The sequence below is a fragment of the Phaseolus vulgaris genome, chromosome 5 (assembly GCF_000499845.2).
Source record: "Phaseolus vulgaris cultivar G19833 chromosome 5, P. vulgaris v2.0, whole genome shotgun sequence".
In the NCBI taxonomy this organism is placed as follows: domain Eukaryota; kingdom Viridiplantae; phylum Streptophyta; class Magnoliopsida; order Fabales; family Fabaceae; genus Phaseolus; species Phaseolus vulgaris.
Window position 1 is genome coordinate 7,181,137 of NC_023755.2, and position 20,825 is coordinate 7,201,961.

The 20,825-nt window shown below is 33.2% G+C and overlaps 2 protein-coding genes across 2 annotated transcripts; one reads left to right on the forward strand and one right to left on the reverse strand.

Moving 5' to 3' along the window:
* Positions 1 to 1,142: 1,142 nt before the first annotated feature.
* LOC137835026 (uncharacterized) lies at positions 1,143 to 11,091 on the forward strand. Its single transcript, XM_068643318.1, has 7 exons — positions 1,143 to 1,358; positions 1,505 to 1,697; positions 1,803 to 1,923; positions 2,892 to 3,238; positions 3,357 to 5,115; positions 6,928 to 7,178; positions 10,806 to 11,091. The coding sequence occupies exons 1-7, from the start codon at positions 1,276 to 1,278 to the stop codon at positions 10,875 to 10,877; spliced, it is 2,826 nt and encodes a 941-aa protein (XP_068499419.1). The 5' UTR covers positions 1,143 to 1,275; the 3' UTR covers positions 10,878 to 11,091.
* Positions 11,092 to 14,422: 3,331 nt separating this feature from the next.
* Positions 14,423 to 18,380, reverse strand: LOC137835027 (uncharacterized). The gene is made up of 7 exons (XM_068643319.1): positions 18,215 to 18,380; positions 16,628 to 16,741; positions 16,417 to 16,479; positions 16,239 to 16,286; positions 16,101 to 16,154; positions 14,761 to 14,815; positions 14,423 to 14,632 (listed from the first exon to the last, which is right to left on the reverse strand). Exons 2-7 carry the CDS (start codon positions 16,718 to 16,720, stop codon positions 14,589 to 14,591), a joined length of 357 nt encoding a protein of 118 aa, XP_068499420.1. The 5' UTR covers positions 16,721 to 16,741; positions 18,215 to 18,380; the 3' UTR covers positions 14,423 to 14,588.
* Positions 18,381 to 20,825: the final 2,445 nt, after the last annotated feature.

A 20,825-nucleotide genomic window follows, 5' to 3' on the forward strand; every position in this document is an offset into this window, starting at 1 on the left:
TAGTAGACGCATGCTTTACTGGTGAGTTTCAGTTGAATCAGATCGGCGCATGTTCAATCTGGTTTAGCTCTGTTGGAGGATTGAGAAAAGATTAATCCTTAGAGAACCTGTGAAGAATTCAATGGTGGAAGAACTTGGGATCAACCGCTTTTTATTTGCTATTTTAATCTCTTTTATATTTTATGCACAACTATCTCAAACCCCCTTTTTCTCTTTATTGTTATTGCTAACTTTTATTGCTTGCAGATAGATTCTAAACCGTGATCAGCTAATTTTACTATTGGATTCGTTGGGAGACGACTTGGGGACATTTGTCCACGATTATACTATAATCTCTCTAGTGTTAGACAAGTCTACGCTAGAATCATATTAATTTGACAGCAAAACGACAGCTATCAACAATCCTTAACTAAACACAAAAAATAATTAATTTAAGAACAAAATTAGGAAATTTGATGATGAACATCATTTTAATGTTTATCAACAACCTTGAATTGGAAATAAAATAATTATGATATGAATCTTTCTCTTGATTCGAGTGTGTTTTACCTTAATGGATATTGATGATAATGAATGATCCCATGATATCAACTAAAGTAAGATAATATCTTCATTTATACTTTATTTTTTAAATAATTAATGTAAAGGTATTAAATGTCATTTTCATTTTTATATCATAATTCCAAATATAATAACTTGCTTATATTTTTGAAACCTTAATATACTTAAAATATAGTTTCACTTGATTGTGAGGTTTAAACTCCAAAGGAAATGACCAATTTAGCTTGTTATTGGTGCCATTTGTTGCCAAATTAAAAAAAAAAACTATTTATAGGTTTGAAACTTTAAAGAATATGTTTTTCTTATAATGTTGATAGTTTTTTAGAAATATTTGGTTGTACTTGTTATCAAAAACTCATTGTTTTTCATTATATCCCCAATTGTATTACAATATACATATATTTGATATGTTTTCTATTTTTTTTATTTAACTATGATATTTTTAAAAGAACATATTTTTTTACTTGATTTCTTTATAATTGTTTGGAAGAAAGGGAGAAAATATATTTTATTTATTTATTTTTACTAATAAAAAAATGGAAAAGAAGGAATAAGTTGAAATGGGATCCATCACACAACCCACCCTCAAGTGGAAGAGTGGAAGGAATTTATTTGTTACGTTAAGAACGTGTGTCCAAACTCCAACCCAAAGGGGACTTAGAAGAAGCACAACACAAAACGCGAGAGAGAAAAGAAAACACATCGAATTGAAAGATGAACGAAGATGGCGTAACCTCTGCCAATCCCAATCTCTCTCTTCCCAAACCACCCTCTTCTCCTCCCACACCTGCTGCAAGGTCTCTCTCTAGGGTTTCTCACTCTACCTCCTCCTTTTATTTGCATAATTATTCTTCACCATAACTTCATTTACCACTCTCCATTTTCTAGGGTTTTGCCTTTTCCTTTCAATTTTCCCTAATATTCCTTCTTTTCTTCCTCTCAGCTCTGCAGGGGCCTCGTCGCCGGCGTTTCCGGCCAACGGGGATGCTCGCCGCCGCCACAAATCCAGTGCGGATTCGGGCGAGGTTGTCGGTTCGGTGCTGCAACGCTCTTCGGTTCCCTCCTGCCGGCCCTGGGAGCGCGGCGATTTGCTTCGCCGCCTTTCGACCTTCAAGCTCGTCGGGAAATTGCCCAAGGTTGGCTTCGATACGGTTGAATTGCGATGGAAGCGATTAGGTTGAGATAATTGGGGGCGGGGGGGTAATTGAACTGATGTTTGTTTTTTTTTTTTCATTTTGCAGGTTTCTGGGTCGTTGGCTTGTGCGAAGAGAGGATGGGTGAATGTGGGTGTTGCTAAGATTGAGTGTGAGATATGTCGTGCTCAGTTAGATTTTGCTGTGCCTTCAGCCTCATCTTTTGAAGGTGAGTCTATAATTGTAATGGATGTAGTTTTTTGTTTGTTTGTTTTTTAATGATGTGAGATGGGGATTGTTGATTCTGCTAGATTTCCAACTTAAAGCTCTGTTCAAAGTGTATGTAGATTATTGTATGTGTTTTTCCTGGATTTCGCCAGGTGGTGAAGTTTTTGTGTAAGTTTTGTAGGAAATGTGATGCAATTTATGTATGCTTATTTTGTGTCTGGGGGTGGGGTGATTTCGGCAGCTAGTCGCAGTGAATTATTTTTGGTTGTTGGCTCAAGTGTGGCTTATCTCTTCCAAAAGTTAATTTTCCATTATAACTGATAATGCTTAATTTGCATAACTACATGGAAGAGTTCACAATAATTTATCAATTTTTTATTTTTCTCAGAGAAGTTACTTAGAGATATTTGAATGGAAAAATGCTGATTCATAATGACACATAATAAAGGGTTCTCTATTCAAATATAATACCAATGAGAAAGAGGAAAGCCCAATTTTTTTTTTGCTTGGTTCTTTTGAACAAAAGGTGAATGTGATTTATTTGTACCTCTCGCTTAATGAATGAGAGAACGGATCACTAGATATGTGGTTTAAATAGAGCTTGTAAAGCTTGGACAATCCTTACCTTTCAATTTGATTTTGTAAGGTTGAAAGCCCGAAACCCAAATTCTAGGACTTCTATGGGGTTGCAGGGTTATATGGAAGTTTGTTGGACATTAGAACTTCCACTAGATAAATTGTATTAGAGATTGTTATTTTACCATTTTTGTGTTAGAGTAGGATATAGATGTATTTGCACTGTGTAGTTTGAATCTTTTTGTTGTGTCAATTGTAATTAATATTCAATAAACTAATCTCGTACTTCCTTTTTTTTAATCTTCTGGGTTATACAAAACAAGCACTTTTATACCACTTGATTCAATGCTTCTTTCTGAGCCTTGCTTATTGTTTCTCCTTTATTTGATGAAGCTGATGGCTCCAGTGAAGAGTTTTCTGAACAGCTTGATAGAGGCCACAAAGTCACCTGTCCTTGGAGAGGCAATAGCTGTCCAGAAAGCTTGGTGCAGTTTCCTCCTACTTCACCTTCAGCTCTAATTGGAGGTTTTAAGGATAGGTGTGATGGACTCTTGCAGTTTTATTCCCTCCCAATTGTATCTTCATCTGCAATTGAGCTTATGCGGGTTACACATAGCCCTCAAATTGATCGCTTACTTGCTCAATTGCAAATTCAGACAGCTGGAGAATTGGGCTGTAAAGCAGAAAATACATCTGGAACAGGCTTAACTGGCGAACAGGCCTGTCACCCATATTCTTATGTAAGAATTTTTTTAAGATATGTTGTTTTGTCTTAATTATTTATTGAAGTGTATTTTATGCCAATTTGTCCAATTTTGTTTATTTGTGCATCCTTTTATTAATTTTCCTATTCAATAGGCTCAGAAGCTCATAAGTCTTTGTGGATGGGAGCCACGATGGCTTCCTAACGTACTTGACTGTGAAGAACAATCAGCTGAATCTGCAAAAAATGGGTATAGCTCTGGTCCAGCCAAAGGCTCTGCACCAGATCCTGCTCCAAGCAAGAAGGAGTTTTCAACTTCTTCAAGGAAAGATACTGGGGATAATGATGTACTGGGTTCAGAGTTTAATTGTGAGTCTAGATCACCTTTGTTAGATTGTAGTTTATGTGGGGCTACAGTTAGAGTATGGGATTTCTTGACAGCTCCACGACCAGTTCATTTGGCTCCCTGTGGGATTGATACTCCTCAAACAAGCAAGAAAATAGCATCAACTCGAGGAATAAGTGCAGCCAGTGGTATCAATGAATGGGCTGCTGCTGATGGTGTTGAAAAAGAGAGGACTGGAGACCGTGATGAGGCTACAACATCTGATAAAAGACAACTTGTATCAAATAAAAGTTTAGACTTAAGTCTTAGGATGTCTAGTGGGCCATCCTGTTCACCAATAAACTTGACGTCAACCTCAGGTCATGTGCAAGATGCTGGAGAAGGAAAATATCTAATGATTGGACGGCCTTCTGGAAGTGAGGCAGGTGACCAGACAGCTTCTTATGAATCACAAGGCCCCAATGCTCGCAAACGCAAGTTGGATGATGGTGGAACCACTGCCGACAGGCCACATCTAAATGTGCAACAGGTGGACAGTGTTGAAAGAACTGTAACTGACCGTGATAATAATGAAGTCATTGGTAGTCAACAGTATTCTGCTGGCCCTTCAAAGCGTGTCCGTGATACTAATCTATTGGAAACATTCCAGTTTCCATTAAGAAATTCTCCGGACGTTGTACCTAGCCATTCATTGGGTATTCAAATAGAACTGGATGCAAATATTGCTAACCAGTCAGTCCCAGAAAGGGATCATGCCATTGGTGTTATGTCTACCAGAGATTCTGCTCAAGCATCTTCTATTATTGCAATGAATACAGTTTATCACAGTTCAGATGATGAATCAATGGAAAGTGTTGAAAATTTTCCTGTAAATGCTAATGATGCCAATTTCCCTTCTGTTGATTTGAATGAAGCATCAGAGCTAAATAGCAGCTATCAAGCACAGCAGAGTGCTTGTTTCCAACCACTTTTAGAAAGGGCAGGAGGGGAGGCAGGTGTTAGCAGTTCAAATGCTTGTGGGGAAGTTTTGAACACAGAGATACTGACTGCACATGCTAGAGATGGACCTAGTTTTGGTATTAGTGGGGGAAGTGTGGGCATGGGTGCAAGTCATGAGGCTGAAATCCATGGGACTGATGTCTCAGTTCATAGAGGTGATAGTTTAGGTGATGTTGAACCAATTGCTGAAGTGATTGAAAATCATGGTCCACCTGGTGAATTTGAGCCTTATCATGGACTTACTGGGGATTTTGTGCCTGAGGAATTGAGTCGGGAAGATCCTCAAGGGGATAGTCAAGCTGTGGTGTCTCAATCTATAGCAAGGGCTGATAGTGGCTCAAAAATTATAGCTTCAAACAAGGTTGAATCTGTTGAAAGTGGTGAGAAGACCAGTTGTAGCATGCAGATGATAGGCCCTGACAATGGTGCCCATCCGTCTCTTTCTTGTAATGCTGTTGTATGTTCTGCCTATGAAGTATCCAAGGAAGAAGTTAATCAGACTGGGAAGGCATCTCACATTGATGATGGTGCATATCATGAATCAGGCCATTTAAATGCTGATGTTATGGGTATGTCTGATTATTTATTTATTTTATTTGGTGTTTTTTTTTTTAACCTTAGATATGCTTTCCCTCTGATGCTGAATGGGACTGGTAAAATCCAATGTTATTGAAAATAGCCATGGCGGCTCATAGCAGTTACCTTGGGTGTCGTGGAATGGTGGTTTGGAGCTGCATAAGCCTCGGGTCAGGGCAACCCAACCTGACTCTAGCCATTTAAAACCCTGATTTTTCTCTCTGTCTATTCCTATTTTTGGGCTAATGCATATTGGGCCAGCCCAATAGTTATTTTTTTAAAAACAAAGGGTTGGGCTGAACAACCTGGCCCAAACCCAAACAACTACATCAGAAAATAAACCTAATGCGCCCAAACTAGCCTCAAGCACCCCTTTGCATTATATTTCTGCATTTTTTAATTATCTATATGGTATATATTGCATTTTTTGTTTGCAATGCTTCTGCCAAAACCTATTGTGACTTCCAATATTTTCTTCTTAAAAGGGTTTTCTGTTATGGTAAAATCTGTTACCTTTTGAATTTTGAATAGTCTCATTGTACTACTAATGTATTTATCACTTTGTCTTCTAGTTATGTTTTATTTTATACTCAATTGTGGCAAGTTATTTGGAAATTGAACTATCCCGGAGGTCAAAAACAAACTTATAAATATCAGAATGCTTTATCTGAAATGTCTGATTATTTTACTGGGAGTAATAACTTTTAGATAGAGCTTGGGGGGAAGGGGTGAGGGGCTGTGGTGAAATGGTAATGGAGGGGATTTTACCTTCACAAGGAAAGAGGACGTATGCGTGTGTTCTTTGTTTTGGAATCAAATCTATGGCCCTAATTGTTTTCCTCCAGCTAAATGGTTATAACTAAGTGAGAACATAGAGGAGTTATTACAAGAGATATTTATGTTTTGAAAAATATTGTTAGTATTTTTGGATGTTTTCCCTCCAAAAGCTTTTTTTGGTTGGAAGCCCTTGGAACTGGGAAGTTGCATTGAGCGTACCTAATCTGAGTTAAGTGAACCTGTTGCAGGGAGCAATGTTCTCCCAAAATTTATATTCTTTATTCACAGGATTCAAATACGAGATTTTACTTAAAAGGAACTAATCCTTGCCACTTGAACAACCAAAAGGTGCCGAGAACAATAAGATTTGATCCCCCTGACTCTTGAAAGGAAGTCTAAGATACATACAGTTGTAATAGTTAATTTTTATTAATTTGGCTTCTGTTTCCTACCCCCAATTTAGGTGTTGGAATCTCTTAACCCCACTCCCTCCTTTTAGAGCAGACCTCCTTTCTCTTCCTACTTCCTCTCCCATCCCATTTGTCCAAAATCCAAACACACCCAAATTTTATACTTACAATGTCTGCTAAAACTGTTATTAGTGATCATAGTAGACATGTAGACTTGATGGAGTTACAAATTCACAGCCATGGGGTACTTTCATTAATAATTTTCTTCTCTTACTATATATACTCAAGTTGCTTATTCAGATAATATTTTCAACTTTATAATGTGTAACAGGTCTCATGGTGGTTACTCAATCAGTAACTATCAAATCTCTTATTGAGTAGTTTTTAGATGGCTTTACCCAATTTATTCAAACAATTTCTAATAATTTTCTGAATTAAATTACTGCTGATAAGTTCTACCCAAAATTTCTACTCCTTTATACTCAGTTCTTTCATAATAATGTTTTTATTTTACTGATTACTGAATAATTTTTCTGAACATTACATCATTGCCTTCTCCATGCTGTCCTGACCGCTCTTCTTTTTTCATTAACTAATGCACTTGGCTCTAATGATCAGGAATTCCTTACAAAGACAACAGTAATGGAGGTGTTGAATTTGATCCAATCAAATTACATAATGATCACTGTCCTTGGGTGAATGGGGATGTTGCTGCTGCTGGTTGTGATAATCCCTGCTCCAGTTCTGGTGTGGGTAGTGTGGCTCTTTGTGGCTGGCAGCTGACCTTAGATGCCCTGGATTCTTTCCAGTCTCTTGGACATCTTCCCCTCCAAACTCTTGAATCAGAATCGGCGGCATCCATGTGCAAGGTTTGTTCTGGTTTGTAATTGATATCATTGAGAACAGTATATTTAGATGTTCATTTTTTACTAGAGTGTTTCCCATTTTAAAAAATATATCAGTCCTTGGATTTATGTTAAAAACATGACACTAGAAGTTATGAATTTAATTCTATTCTATTTATAAGTATGAAATTTTAGCTAATCAGAGACAAGAAATGTGCCCTATGCTAGAGTCAGCAGAGAAAATTTTTGCATGGTGAAATTCTTTGTTGTTTGATGAAGTGAAAGTGATGTGAAATAAGAGAGATAAAGAAACACATTTCAAAATTTCTGCCAAGAATCGAGTTGTGAGCTTTCTGAGAAATCTAGAATTTTCAGATCTCATGTCATAAGGTAGAGAGCCAAGACAAGTTCTTGGCCTAAGAATCTGAAGTGGGATTTAATGCTGATCAAAGTCTCGCACCATATGCATGTTTTTTTAATAAAAGTGAGAGTGCTAACTATGTTGGCACCACAAACAACATCAATCATATGCAGTACCTCAGAATATCATAAAAAAAAGTACAAGAAAAAAGAGCATAGATAACACACATGACCCACAACCAAGGTTATCAAACTTGTGAGTCTATGTAGACTCGTGGGAGCTCCATAAACTAGTAGAAGTACTTAAAGTACTTAAAACAAAAGTCCACAATACTAATAAAATAACTACATTTAATAGTGAATGAGAATTATATAAGTTCAAAGTATCCCAAATAAATAAATACAAATATTAGAAAACATTATGGGTCCTAGAGAAACATTATGTCCTGAAGCATCTTTACTTATTTTTAATAGATGAGGATGCACTTGGGTTGTCCCCAGCTGAATTTGATCCACTCCTAGACATACCTTAAAAAGCATGAATTTAAAAAATGGAATTGTCTGAAATTAAAAATAGAATTGAATTGAAAAAAAAAACTGCCCAACATTTTCAATTCAAATAAAAAACTCTGCAGATGCACTCACAATGTTCTCTCACATGTATGGCCAAGCTTAAAAGTAACTCTGCAGTGCACTCCCTAATTACCAATGTTCACTTGGCCAAGCAAACCCTAAACCCAAATAGAACAGAGATGCACCAGATGACACAACACACCACCACTACCAGAACAGAGACGATGATGATCGGAACAGAGACACAAAAATAGGTGACCACGAAACAGAAAATGCGATCACGAACGTAATCACCAACACCACCACCAATGCCAACACAATCGGAATAGAGACACACAACAACAAAGAATGCAAACAAACCCTAATGTTAGCAGGGTGAGTTTGTTTGACTTTGGGTTCAGAAATGGGTCATTTTTGGTTTAAAGAAAAAATCCTCTGAACTCGCCAACTCGGTTGCTGACTTGCGAGTTCAACTGAGTTTAATGAGTTCCGTGCGAGTTTACCGAGTTTGCTTCGAAAACGAGTTTGTTTTTGAGTCAACTTGCCTAGGGTGAGTGAGAACGTAAAAACTCGCAAGTTTGATAATCATGTTCACAACTAATCTCTAACCGTGTAAAAGGATAAATCAAACCTATCCCTGAAGATCTCTCAACAAGTGAAGCTAGAAACATTATCCCACCATGTATAATCCTGAGATCTAATGCCAAACTCAACAAGTTATCGAAATATTGATGATTACCCTTTAAAATGTGAAAAATGAATACAAATAATATTACTACTTACAAAACAATCCAGCCATCTATTACCAAGATCTCAAGGAATAATAGAGGTATTGAACACATCTATCATCTCTGCATATATAGGCATTATGAACACAAAGATATGAAAAACAACCCACAATAGAAATATGATGATCTCTAAATATTCCCCCACAATCCAAAGATTAGTATAGCCTTTGAAGATTACAACTTCCATGTAAAAAAATACACCCATCACCTCTGCATATAAATGCATTAAGAACACAAAGATATGAAAAACAACCCACAATTGAAGCATGATGATTTCTAAATATTCCCCCCACAATCCAAAGATAGTATAGCCTTTGGAGATTACAAATTCCATGTAAAAAATCACACCCATCACCTCTGATATAAAGGCATTATGAACACCAAAATATGGCAAACAATCCACATAGAAGCATGATGATCTCTAAATATTCCACCACAACCAGATTCACCAGGATAGTCTTTGGCTACCCAATCAGTATTACATTTGAACTGATGACTGGGAGGAGGAGGCCAAAAAACAGGAACATGTGATGCAGTCCTCCTAGGATCTATATCTACTACAAAACTTTTAAGAATAATGAATTCTTGCACGTTGGATTACATACAACCAGTACAACAATTGCCAGCCCGATTGACCTCAATAAATCATGCTTTTAATTCTGTCATGGATGGTACGTGGGTTAACAAAGCTTCCATATATTTGTGGCACCAAAGAGACCTGTATTACTGTCTGGCTTGAGCACTCCAGGATCTTTGCAAGAAACAAAGAATGGAAGAGATGGAATAAGAAAAGTAGTATTGGAAAGAGCTGCCAGGCCAAGCCTAGAGACGTTTTAAAAATGTGCATTAAAAGAACTAGTGTTGAACAGTTTCCGCAGCACCACCCCCACAGATAACAGCAAGAAACAATGACCATACCAAGCTATCATCTGTAGGCAACCTATTATGATAAATATGCCAAACAAGAAAAGGGAAAGGAGGAATAAATTTGCTCCAAACCAGTACTGTACCCTTCTGTGTTAGTTGAATCAAAGAAAATTATATGTAGTTTTTGGAGGCTGAGAATACCATCAGCAGAACCATTCCATTTAAGACCGCCCTCAATATCAAAGGAGGTAAGATTTAAGCAGAGATTGCAACAGTAGTGAGAGGCAGGGTATTGTGTAAGTGATTAGAAATCCCACCTTAGCATCAGGTATAGACCAGGATCCGTTGGATATAAAGTGTGCGACCTTAGCTTCCAGCTTATTGTGCAAGTGATTAGGAATCCTAAGCCAATCCACTATAGGAATAGTTGACCATTTATCCAGCCAGAAGTTAACCTCGTTTTCACAATGTGGCTTTTTATACTCAATCTCATTGTAAAATGTCATATACATCCGTACCTTTATCTGTGTTTTAATGTATTTAGTTATTTATTATTTATGGTATATTAATATATATATATATATATTATTTTTTTTTAATGTGGCATCTGACTTGAGATTGCAGTTTCTTCTTTTATCTATTAATAAATTTGAATGTCATCATACTTTATTTTCAAAAGCCACTAGATAATAGATATGATGCAAAAGGGTTTGCAATTGAAATATTCAACTTATTGATTAAGACGTCATTTTATATTTATGTTTGGATATTATTTTCAGTGCAAGCACTAAGCAGCTCATTCAAAATCAATCACATTCTCGCGGTGCCACCTTTGAGAGCTTTTTCTACTGTATTTATTTGTTGGCTTTGAGTATTTTTTTATTTTTTTTAAATGGCCAACACAAGATCAAAGTTTCGTCTGATAAAGAGCTCTCAATTTCATCATAAAGGAAATCATTTTAATTCTGTCGTAAGGCTTGCAATATATAATATTGCAACATGGTAGATTGTAGTGTTTTGTTGGATGTGGAAGATTCATCTGCTTGACGTATGCTTTTTGCAGGGTGATCGGTTCACTTCCGGCCAGAAATTGTTAGCACGCAACTCCTATGTTAGAAACCATGGGAGAAACTGACGACCTGGAGGAAGTTGTGTAACGTTTGGTTGAGTTGTTTTTCGGAGAATGAGTATTGTTCCTACATCCAAATTTAAGTTATGTTTTTAATGAATCGGATGCTTCTCCATTCTGGTTTTTCTTATGTCAGTTTTGATGCTATAAATTTCACTATTATATTGGATTTTGGATTGGTATTGTCATGCAGTTTAATAAAAATGTGATTGCATCAAAAGCATCTTTGAACTAGAGAAAATGGATGTTGGTTAAATAGAGAATGTGAGCTATTGATTTCTAACTCAAAATAGCATAAATCGAATTGTGGGAATGGTTTGAATATCTTCTCAAGCTGGTTAATCCCCTTATTTTTATTATGGTTAGCATATAATTATTAAGACCTCATTTTAGATTAGAATAGATCCAACCAGCTTCAAATCTGTAATTTGATTTCTCAATTGCTTAATCTTCAAGACTAAAATCATAATGGCAATCTCACTCCCAGTTTTGCACTCCTGAGTGCACTATTATAATTTTAGTTCCCATGTATGTTTTTCCATTTTTATCTTTTGAAAATAAATAAATATTACATTCGTTACAAGAAAAAGCTGTATAGTAATGTTTTAATTTCTTAAAATGTGTTTTTCTTAATGTTTTAGCAATAGTAGATGAAATTTTATTTGTTCCACACATTATTCGACCAAAAATTATAATCTCTCAAATAAAATCTTAATGTGTGTTGTACTTCTAGGTTGAGAAGTTTATTAGAAAGTATATACACAAAACCAAACTAAGGTGTGTCAGAGGCAAAACTACAGCGATAGTTGCAGGACCCTTTGACCCCTTCTTTTAGTATATCTAGTTTTTTATTTCTTAATTTTGATGAAATATTTTATTTTTTTATAATTTTTATGGAGATAATAATGTTTTTTATTCGATAAAGATTTGAGTCCGATTTATTTGTTAATAACTTTTTAATTTTATAGTAATTATTATTTTAACAGCTACATATAATTATATTTACACTTATATTTATTAAATATGATTTTAGTCTTGAACTAAATAATTCAAAATATATCAATTACTATCTACTAAAATACAGTATAGTAACATTCATTTTATTTGGTAGAGTTTTATGACTTAGTTAATATGATTCTCCATAAAAAAATCAAAATTAAATAGATGTTATTTTATTATAATTTTTGAAAATTTGTAGTAACATGTAAATTTGATTATTCACTTATGTCAATATTGTTCCGGAAAGAAGTATTTTTTCATAAAAAAATGAATTAAGTGCAGAACTCATAAATACGTAAAACTTTGTTTCAAAAATACTTATCTTGTTTTTTTTACTTAATTATAATTATAATTATATATTTTTATCATTTAAAAAAATATATTTATAAATACTAATAGTAATTAATGTGACTCCACCACTCATTCATTTTTCAAAAGTCAAATTCTCCTTCCCTCCATTTCCATATTAATTTTAAAACATCAGTTTTAACCTTTTTAAATTTTTTAAATAATTTTTTAAAAATTAATTATAACCTTATTTTTAAAAATAACTTAACCTGTGTTCCATCAAACTTGAAAATAAGAAGAAAACATTACACCATGTATCATTCTTAAAAATGTATTTTTGAAAAAAAAAATTTAAAAATGTATTTTTGAAACTAAAAAAAATTAAATACAGAGATGGTGGGAGAAGGAATGAAGATGCAGGGATTTGCCTTTTCAAAATTCAGAGAGCCGAACCCAACACCCATCACCATTTAAAATTTAGTTCCAATACTTCATAACTACTCAATTTTTTTCCTGTAACTTTAGTTTCTTAATTTTTATTTATTTGTAGTTTTAGATTCTGAATTTATTTATGCGATATTTATTCTTTTATATTTAATTGTCGGTAACTTTATTCAATTTTTACTTTAATTATCTAACTGAGAAATTAAAATTATATGAAAATAATTTAGAAAAACAATTTGGGAATTTTACAAAATATAAGGATTAAAATTGTAACTAAGCATAAATTTTAAAATAACTTTTTAATCATTACAGTGCATAGCTTCTTATAAAGTGATTATCTTAATTTTGTATATTTTATGTTATATAGAACTTAGTACGCTCTAAAAACTATTTTAATAACAAGGCTAATAAAATTAATGTTTAACTTATTTTTTAGCTTCTTATTTTTAATATAAGTTATTATTTAAAATATAATCCCTATTAATTTAATCCAATCAAATTGGAAAACACATCAAACTATTGTCGGAGAAAACATCAACGTACAATTTTATTTATTATTTTAAATATATTTTTAGCTTTTCAAATAGAAGTTTATTTTAGTACTCTAATCATTTTTATTTTGTTTTTAGTCTTTTAATATTGTGAATTTAATTTATTAACAAGTTATTTATTTTTTAATGTTTACTAAAGATTTAGATATGTTTTAGTTCTCCAAAATGGGGACATTCTATTTTTACTCTCCAATTAATAGTTTTCATTTGTTATTCTTTTAATTTTGTAAAATGTCATTATTAGTTGCATTTTCAGTGAACTTATTGAAAAATACCAACCTTTCACACTTCATTTTCATATTTCAAAATTTCAATCAAAAGTTCAATAACTCCAAATGGTCCTTATTGCTAGAGAGTGGTGACAAGTGTCATGTAAAACTCTTATATTTCAAAATTTTCAAAGAAAACTCTTATAAAAAGAGAGTCAAAGTAACAAATGAACACTACAACCTTCCAAAGATTAAAGTCAGCTGTGATAGATTGTTGTTGATCACATTTGTGTGAAGATGACCAAAATAATTTTAAACAATGTGGAGTTAACAAAAATGTAATAATTTTTTTAAAAATTATATCAACCAATTAAATTCAAGTGACAAATATTGACTAATACACCTTTTATCACATCATGAGGGTCTAAAATAACATTTTCCACCTAGACATGGAAACCTTTTAATGAAAAGGTAAAAAAGAAATAGTACCCCAAAATTGAAAAACTCAAAAACATGTTAATCTAGATATAATAAAAATTACTTTACTTTGTCACTGATGGTTTCAGAGAATGTTTCATGTACAGATCAAAAGGAGAATATTTGTCATGGGTAGGCACCATATATTGGAGAACTTCTCATGTAGGAATCAAAATGAAAAACAATGTGGAAGGATCTAGAGTGTTTTACATGGAGGGACCCAAATGAAATGCAAATGTTTTAGTATAAGGATTAAACCAGAAAACAATGAGTAAAAGAACCAAAATTAACATGACATTAATAAATGAAAAGGATTGGTTCATGAATAGGTTTATAAATAGGGACTAATTGTATGCACAATATTTGTATCATTGTTGAAATTGCAGTAGTTCAATGCATGTAGTTACAAAAAGAGATCTTTAGGTAGCCTCTGAACTGCAACACAAACATGTGCAAGTTTTTCATGTAGGGCTGAAACTAAACCAAGTTTAAATTAAATCTTTCACACCTTTTATATTAAAGAATCAAATAAAGAGAGAAAGGTGGGGTTGTATGGGAGGGGAGAGAGCAAAACACAAAATCATAATCCCAAGTAAATGTCTATTGCTTACATTCATGTCAAATATTCTGTCTTGTGCTAATATGAATACATGATAAACTTCCTTTATTGTTGAAACAACAAATAGTGAAAACTACTCACTCAGGTATTAGAACAATAGTCAGCACATCATCAAAAGACTGATTGCTGCTTACTCGCTGGAAGGTGCATCCTCAGCTGGAACACTTCCCCCTTCTTTGAAAAGGACATAACATCACAATTTAGTTAGTTCATTTTCATGATGCTGAGAGACACAAGGGAGAAGGGACATACAAGTTTAGCCATCTCAACTGAACAAAGCAAGCTATCAAAGCACAACATACCTTCTCCTGAAGGAGCGTAAGGAGATTTCCGGTAACGTGTTTGCTGCTGTGTCGGCTGAAAAACAGAAGCACCAAGTAGAAATTTGTCATGAACATCACATGAAAATAGCTGGCGCATTTAAGGTGCATTAGGATAAGATTTGAAAGAAAGCGCCTTCAGTTTGATCTTATTTATAAGACCCTTTTCAGAAAGTTTATTGTCCCTTCTTATAAAACCCCTCTGTACCCTTTGTAGTTGAATCATGCATTAATTACTCTTTTTCTAAAATGCCCTTTTATTCATGTTTTGGTTTTTGATCTTATTTAAAAAAAAACTAATACCCCCTGGGGATAGAGGTTCATACTGGTGTATCAATGAGTTGCCCCTTGGTTGCCAAGGTCTAACACAACTTTACCCAGGCATGGGACTGACTATGAAATTATATGTGGAGTTTTTATTCTTCTCAAAAAACTAAATTAAAAATTACTTTTTCTAAGAAAAACTTGAATAAACAAGCCATAATTTTGTTCTGTTAAAATTGGAGGATGATTACAGATTTGGTTCATTTCACTTTTAAACCATTGGTAGAGAAAGGGAATAGTAAAGGACAAGGGAGGCTATGGAGCAGCACCCTTTATGTTATTGTTAAAAATAAGAGACCATGATCTTGTTTGAATAAACATGTCTATAAGAACTTGTGTGAAAATAAAATAAAAAGGTGAAATTCATTGACCATTCAATAAGCTAAGATCAACATAATTTTTTTGAAACTAAAAAAGGGTTGAGTTGATTTTAACTTCTATGTGAAGCTCAATTGATTTTACCTACATATTTTCTCCTATTGATAAAAGTTTGTTTAAACAAGAGCGAGGATATTATCAACTTGATTTTTTAATCTTAAACTTATTATCCATTTATTTTGATTGTAATCCAAAACAGTTAAAGTTACTAAAGCTTTTTTATATAGCAAGTACAGGTCCAAATCTCAGAGTCATAACTAAATGGCAGAATAAAAATTTAATCGTCTAAAATGCATAGCATATTATTCTGCTTCAATTTATACTAAATCTATAATTTTTACCAACCAATTTGTTAACACAATCATATCACTACAAATCACAAGTTATAACTAAGCTTGTTACCATAGAAAAATGAACATTATCAGTGAGTTTAATTTTTTTGAGACAATTGATCATTTTTCTCTCTTTGTACTATAAATATAAATTATACAACAATTTCAAGAAACAGACTAAGAACATCAGGCAGCAAGCCATTCACACATCAGAAGAACAACTACTATTAAGCCATAGAAAGCAGTGTCACTATATCCAAATCTGGTATCAGAAAATTGCTTGAGTACCTGTAACTTAGGCCGAAGAGCCTCAAGTGGTCCCTTAGGCTTCTCACCGCCTTGCTGTTTCATGCAATGGCACAGAAGAGCATCAGAAATGAAAAGAAAGATTCAATGAAGTTATAGAGGTGTATTTTCCAGAAATACCTTTCCAAGTGCCCAGTCCGCAGAATCAAAGTACGCACGCTCATGGTCCTACCATAAAGTTGAGTTTTAGATGAAAAATCAAATGAGCATTGATCGCTGTATATGGGCACGAGCACCTTGATTTCATAATTTAAGTGACAAACAAAGTTTACACACAGAAACATCCACATGCACACACCTTAGATATGAGTGGCGGCTTTTTGGGCAGCATTCCTCCATATTTTTTCTTTACAACTTCCTCCTACAAGGTTCACAAATTGTTCATCACAAAATAAGAAATTCTTACAAACTTACCATTGTGTCAAGAGGCTCATCCTCAGTAAAGAGATTACTAATCTGAAGTCAAAATTTTAATTTAAGAATGCTAAAAGGCAAAATCTGAATAGTACCTGCTTCTGGGATGATGGCATGGTGTTAGCTGACTCATTAGATGCATCCACGTCCATCTGTCTGAGATCTTTGTTATCCTCTATGTTAGACATGAAGTCCTTTTGAGTGTAAAGCTGCAGTTACAACAATAGACCATGTTAATGAAAAAATTTCAGCTTATGAATAATGATTCAGAAATCAGAGAGAAAAAAAACATCAATCTAACATTGAAAACAAAATTGTTTATTCAAAAAGGGAATTTTTCCAAGAGGCATAAATTGTCTACAAATATAAGATGATCGAACCACATAACTCAACAAGAGGAAAAACCTGTTTGGAAAGTACTTCAAACGTATCTCCTCCATTTAAAAAAATCGTACAACTAAGACTGGTTATACTTATAGAGTTATAGTACAGAGATTCAGTAAATCAGTTCAGTCTTCAAACCCTTGAGCTAAAGTAAGATAATTGTTCACAGGACACAAGTGGGACAGAAGAAATATTTGCCAGAAACTCCATTAAACTAAACCTACCTAGTCAACAAAATGAGAGCTGCTAACACTAAGAAGCTCAACCGGTAATAAATGCTTTGGATAACATGCAATCATCATCATTCAATTGTAATCATGTGATTTAAAAAAAAGAAGAGAAAACAATCAAAGTTTACAAGGAAAATAAAACTCAGTCTTTAGCAAGTGATACATACTCTAATGATACTACAAAACTTTCTTATAATTTTATTTTATCTAGCTTTACTTCTCCACGCTGATAACCACTCTTCAGGATGTAGAGACACACATCCTATGATCCTAATCAAAATAAAGGAGTTTCCAATGGACAATGCTTCATCAGAGAAAAGCTGTCTAGCTTACAAGGCATCTATTGTAACTACTTTACAATTAAACAAAGCTCAAAAAGAACATTATGTGGTCTTCCAACATGTCAAACTATTTAGGCGCAGCCGCACAGGTAAAAAAGTGGCAGGCCATTATATCGATACAAGGTAGCAAAATCCATTTGCAAACTTGCTATCAAAGACCACCCAACCCATCAAAACGAAGCAAGTCACAAGCTTTTTGTGCAAAGCAACAAACATCTGAGCATTAAATAAACTGCCAGAAAAAGTTTTTCTGATACTTTTATCAGAAGACCAATAGCTCTTAAATAGAATACATAAGGTCTAGTACAGGAAATTCATAATACATGCACACTTAATTCCTAAGGGTCAATGATTCTCCCGCAGTAAATACAAAATCACACAACTATCCCTAACCTAATAACTACTCTATTTACAACTATTTAAACTCTATTCAGGTCTATTCTCAGAGACTCCAGCATAAACATTGGTTTTTGAAGTTCTACAACTCGACCCACCAAAAATTCTGAAGTCTGCATCTTCCCTGAACAGTACCAGGGGTCTAAATCATTGATGGGTATTCAGCAAAAGCGAAAAAGATTAAAAATTTAAAAAGAAAAAACAAAAATTGATAATGGGGTGGAACAAACAAATGGAGCAGCTATGAAGTTAAAAAGGGGCAGAATATCAATATTATTTTGAAGATCAAGTTGGAGGAAATGGAAAGAAGAAGATCGAAGTAGTCACTCACCGGAGCGCAGGGGCCACAACAACCGTATTCAGCGGAGCACCGAACGGTGTCTCTGCTCTCTTTCTCTCTCTCTAACTCTCTCTCTCTCCCCTCTCTATGTCTGTTGTCTCAGTCTCAGATCCCATGCTTTTACATTCAATTATTTTTTTGTCTTCTTTTATTTGCTTCATTTCATCTTATTTTTTGTTCCATTATTGTTGTTATTGTTATTTAGTTACGCATGCAATTTTGTCACATTCGTGATTGTGTTTTGTGTTCTGTGTTCTGAGATTAAAGAATAATTTTAATTAAGTTGATTACGCAACATGCACTGCACGCAGTTTGATTTATATTCTTCATTAGAAGAAAATAAAATCTGAGAAAAGAAACAAAAATAAAGAAAGGTTAAACAGAATGAAAGATGTGTTTGATGATTTTAGAGAAAGTGACATCAAAAGATTTTTTTTTTCATTTTCAATAACAAATAATAAACTAAAATTAAATAACATATCATTATAAAATTATCCATATATATCTTAGTGAAAAATAAAATATGAAAGATACAATTATCACTTTCTTATAAATAAAGAAATGTGTTCTTTTCTTCATTTCTTTAAATTATTTTTAACTCTACATTTTCTTTCAAACAAATGGATCTAAGTGTTAAGTTTTTCAAAATTATACATTTTTAGTCCGCATTTATAAAGTTCAAGATCATATTGATAATTCCATTATCAAGTATATCTTTATTCTTTATATGATTTACATATGTGTATTTTTGTTGCTTGTGGGGTTGGAAAAGAAAGAGACCAAATATAAAACTATATCACTGTGAAAAGTTAAAATTTTAAATGAAAATTAAAGAACTTTTTATAAATAAAATTTAAAAAGAAAATACTTTTCTAAATAAATAAAGAAAGTGAATATCATTTATTAAAAATATGAGATAAATAAATCTTTGTTTAAAAATATAAAAAGAAAATATTATTTTGTAAAAAAAATGATATTTTTTATTATATCTTATGTATAGAAGTGCATACAATGACATTTATAGAAGCTATTCTTAAAAACAAAAGGATAAAAAACATCCTAGACCAATTTAACAAAGGAACAACTAGAAATACCAAATAAATAAATAAAATACAAAGAGAGAAAAGAAAATCTTATTTTCTTTTATTCAAATATATACTAATATATTCTAATAGCTTCTTCAAACTCAGTGGAAAGATATGAGAAATGTCTATTATATTGAGTTTGTCTTTGAGTAGAAGAAATTTGGTTGAAGAAAGAGGCTATATCACCAAATTCATCCATTGATGCAAGGTTGGAATATGATAGATTTGAAGTTATTTGGAGAGAACTTTGTCATGAAAAAAAATATCTAGTTTCATATGTTTTTTTGTGACCGTGAAAAACAAAAGTATGAGAAAATGGCTACTAACTCTTACTATCACAAAGTAGGAAAAAAAGTAGAAAAGGGAACATATTAATTGTGAGGTTTGCATCCACTTATATACAATGAAATGTCTTCATCTCTAGTCGATGTGGGATCTCCAACACACCTCGATACCATATTACCAAGTAGACTTTAAGCCTAACTCAACCCCATAAAACCGGCTCATAAGGTGAGGTTTGCACCCACTTATATACAATGAAATATCCTCATCTCTAGTCGATGTGGGATCTCCAACACATATAGTAGTGAGAGAGAGAGAGAGTTTTCCAACAACAACAAATTTCATAAGAAGACCGTGAGAGATAGTGCCTTTAAGGTACCGAAAAATTCTCTTGAGTTGTTATGAATTGATAAACTTTGATTGCAAAGCTAATTTCAGGTTTAACAAGAGTATTATATTTTAAAACACCAACCACACATCTATAAAATAGGATCGGAAAACAAATTCATGATTGTTTTAGACAACATGCAAGAAGAAGCCATAGGAAAAGAAATAGAGTGAGCTTGAGCCAGGTTGACCTTGTGAAGTTCACAAAATGTACTTACTTTAAGTCATGATAAAAGAATGATTAGGTAACTACTTGATTTTAATACCCAAGAAATAGTCTAAGTGCCTAAGTTGGTTAAAAGAAAATTAGAATTAAGGTGGTTAAAAGAAAAATTAGAATTAAAATGACTTGTAACTTGTTGAATAAGAGACAATAAACAATCAATAATGATAATATCATTCATGTATACTAGAATACAAATAATGTGAGATTAATGTCTATAGAGAAAAAAAAGATCACATTTGCTTGATGTAAACCCAAATCAAAGAGAAGTATATTTGATTTGAATATAAGGAGGAAATTCAAAGAATATATTTGTCTTAAGCAAAAGTACTAACAATTAATACATTTTTAGTAATAGAGAAAACATGAAGAATAATATTTAATCTAAAACAAATATATGAGTTAAAATGAGAGAAAAATGAGAAATAACCAAATCCACGAATTTGAAAACCTTGTTTATTTCTAATAAATTATTTATGTGGTTTCTAAAAATGATCAAGTTGTATATGACTTCCCTAGTAAAATGAAAAGCAGAATCAAGATTCCATGTGGAACTTACACCACCTTGAGAAGATGTGTTGATAATCATAGTGTTGGGAATATCTTGATTTAAATGAGGATTCAC

Coding starts and splice junctions, on each gene's coding strand:
- LOC137835026 (XM_068643318.1), top strand. CDS start 1,276: ATGAACGAAGATGGCGTAACCTCTGCCAATCCCAATCTCTCTCTTCCC. Junction 1,924..2,891: donor TTCAGCCTCATCTTTTGAAG/GTGAGTCTATAA, acceptor TATTTGATGAAG/CTGATGGCTCCAGTGAAGAG. Junction 5,116..6,927: donor TTTAAATGCTGATGTTATGG/GTATGTCTGATT, acceptor TCTAATGATCAG/GAATTCCTTACAAAGACAAC.
- LOC137835027 (XM_068643319.1), bottom strand. CDS start 16,720: ATGTCTAACATAGAGGATAACAAAGATCTCAGACAGATGGACGTGGAT. Junction 16,480..16,627: donor TGCCATCATCCCAGAAGCAG/GTACTATTCAGA, acceptor TGAACCTTGTAG/GAGGAAGTTGTAAAGAAAAA. Junction 16,155..16,238: donor CGGACTGGGCACTTGGAAAG/GTATTTCTGGAA, acceptor TGCATGAAACAG/CAAGGCGGTGAGAAGCCTAA.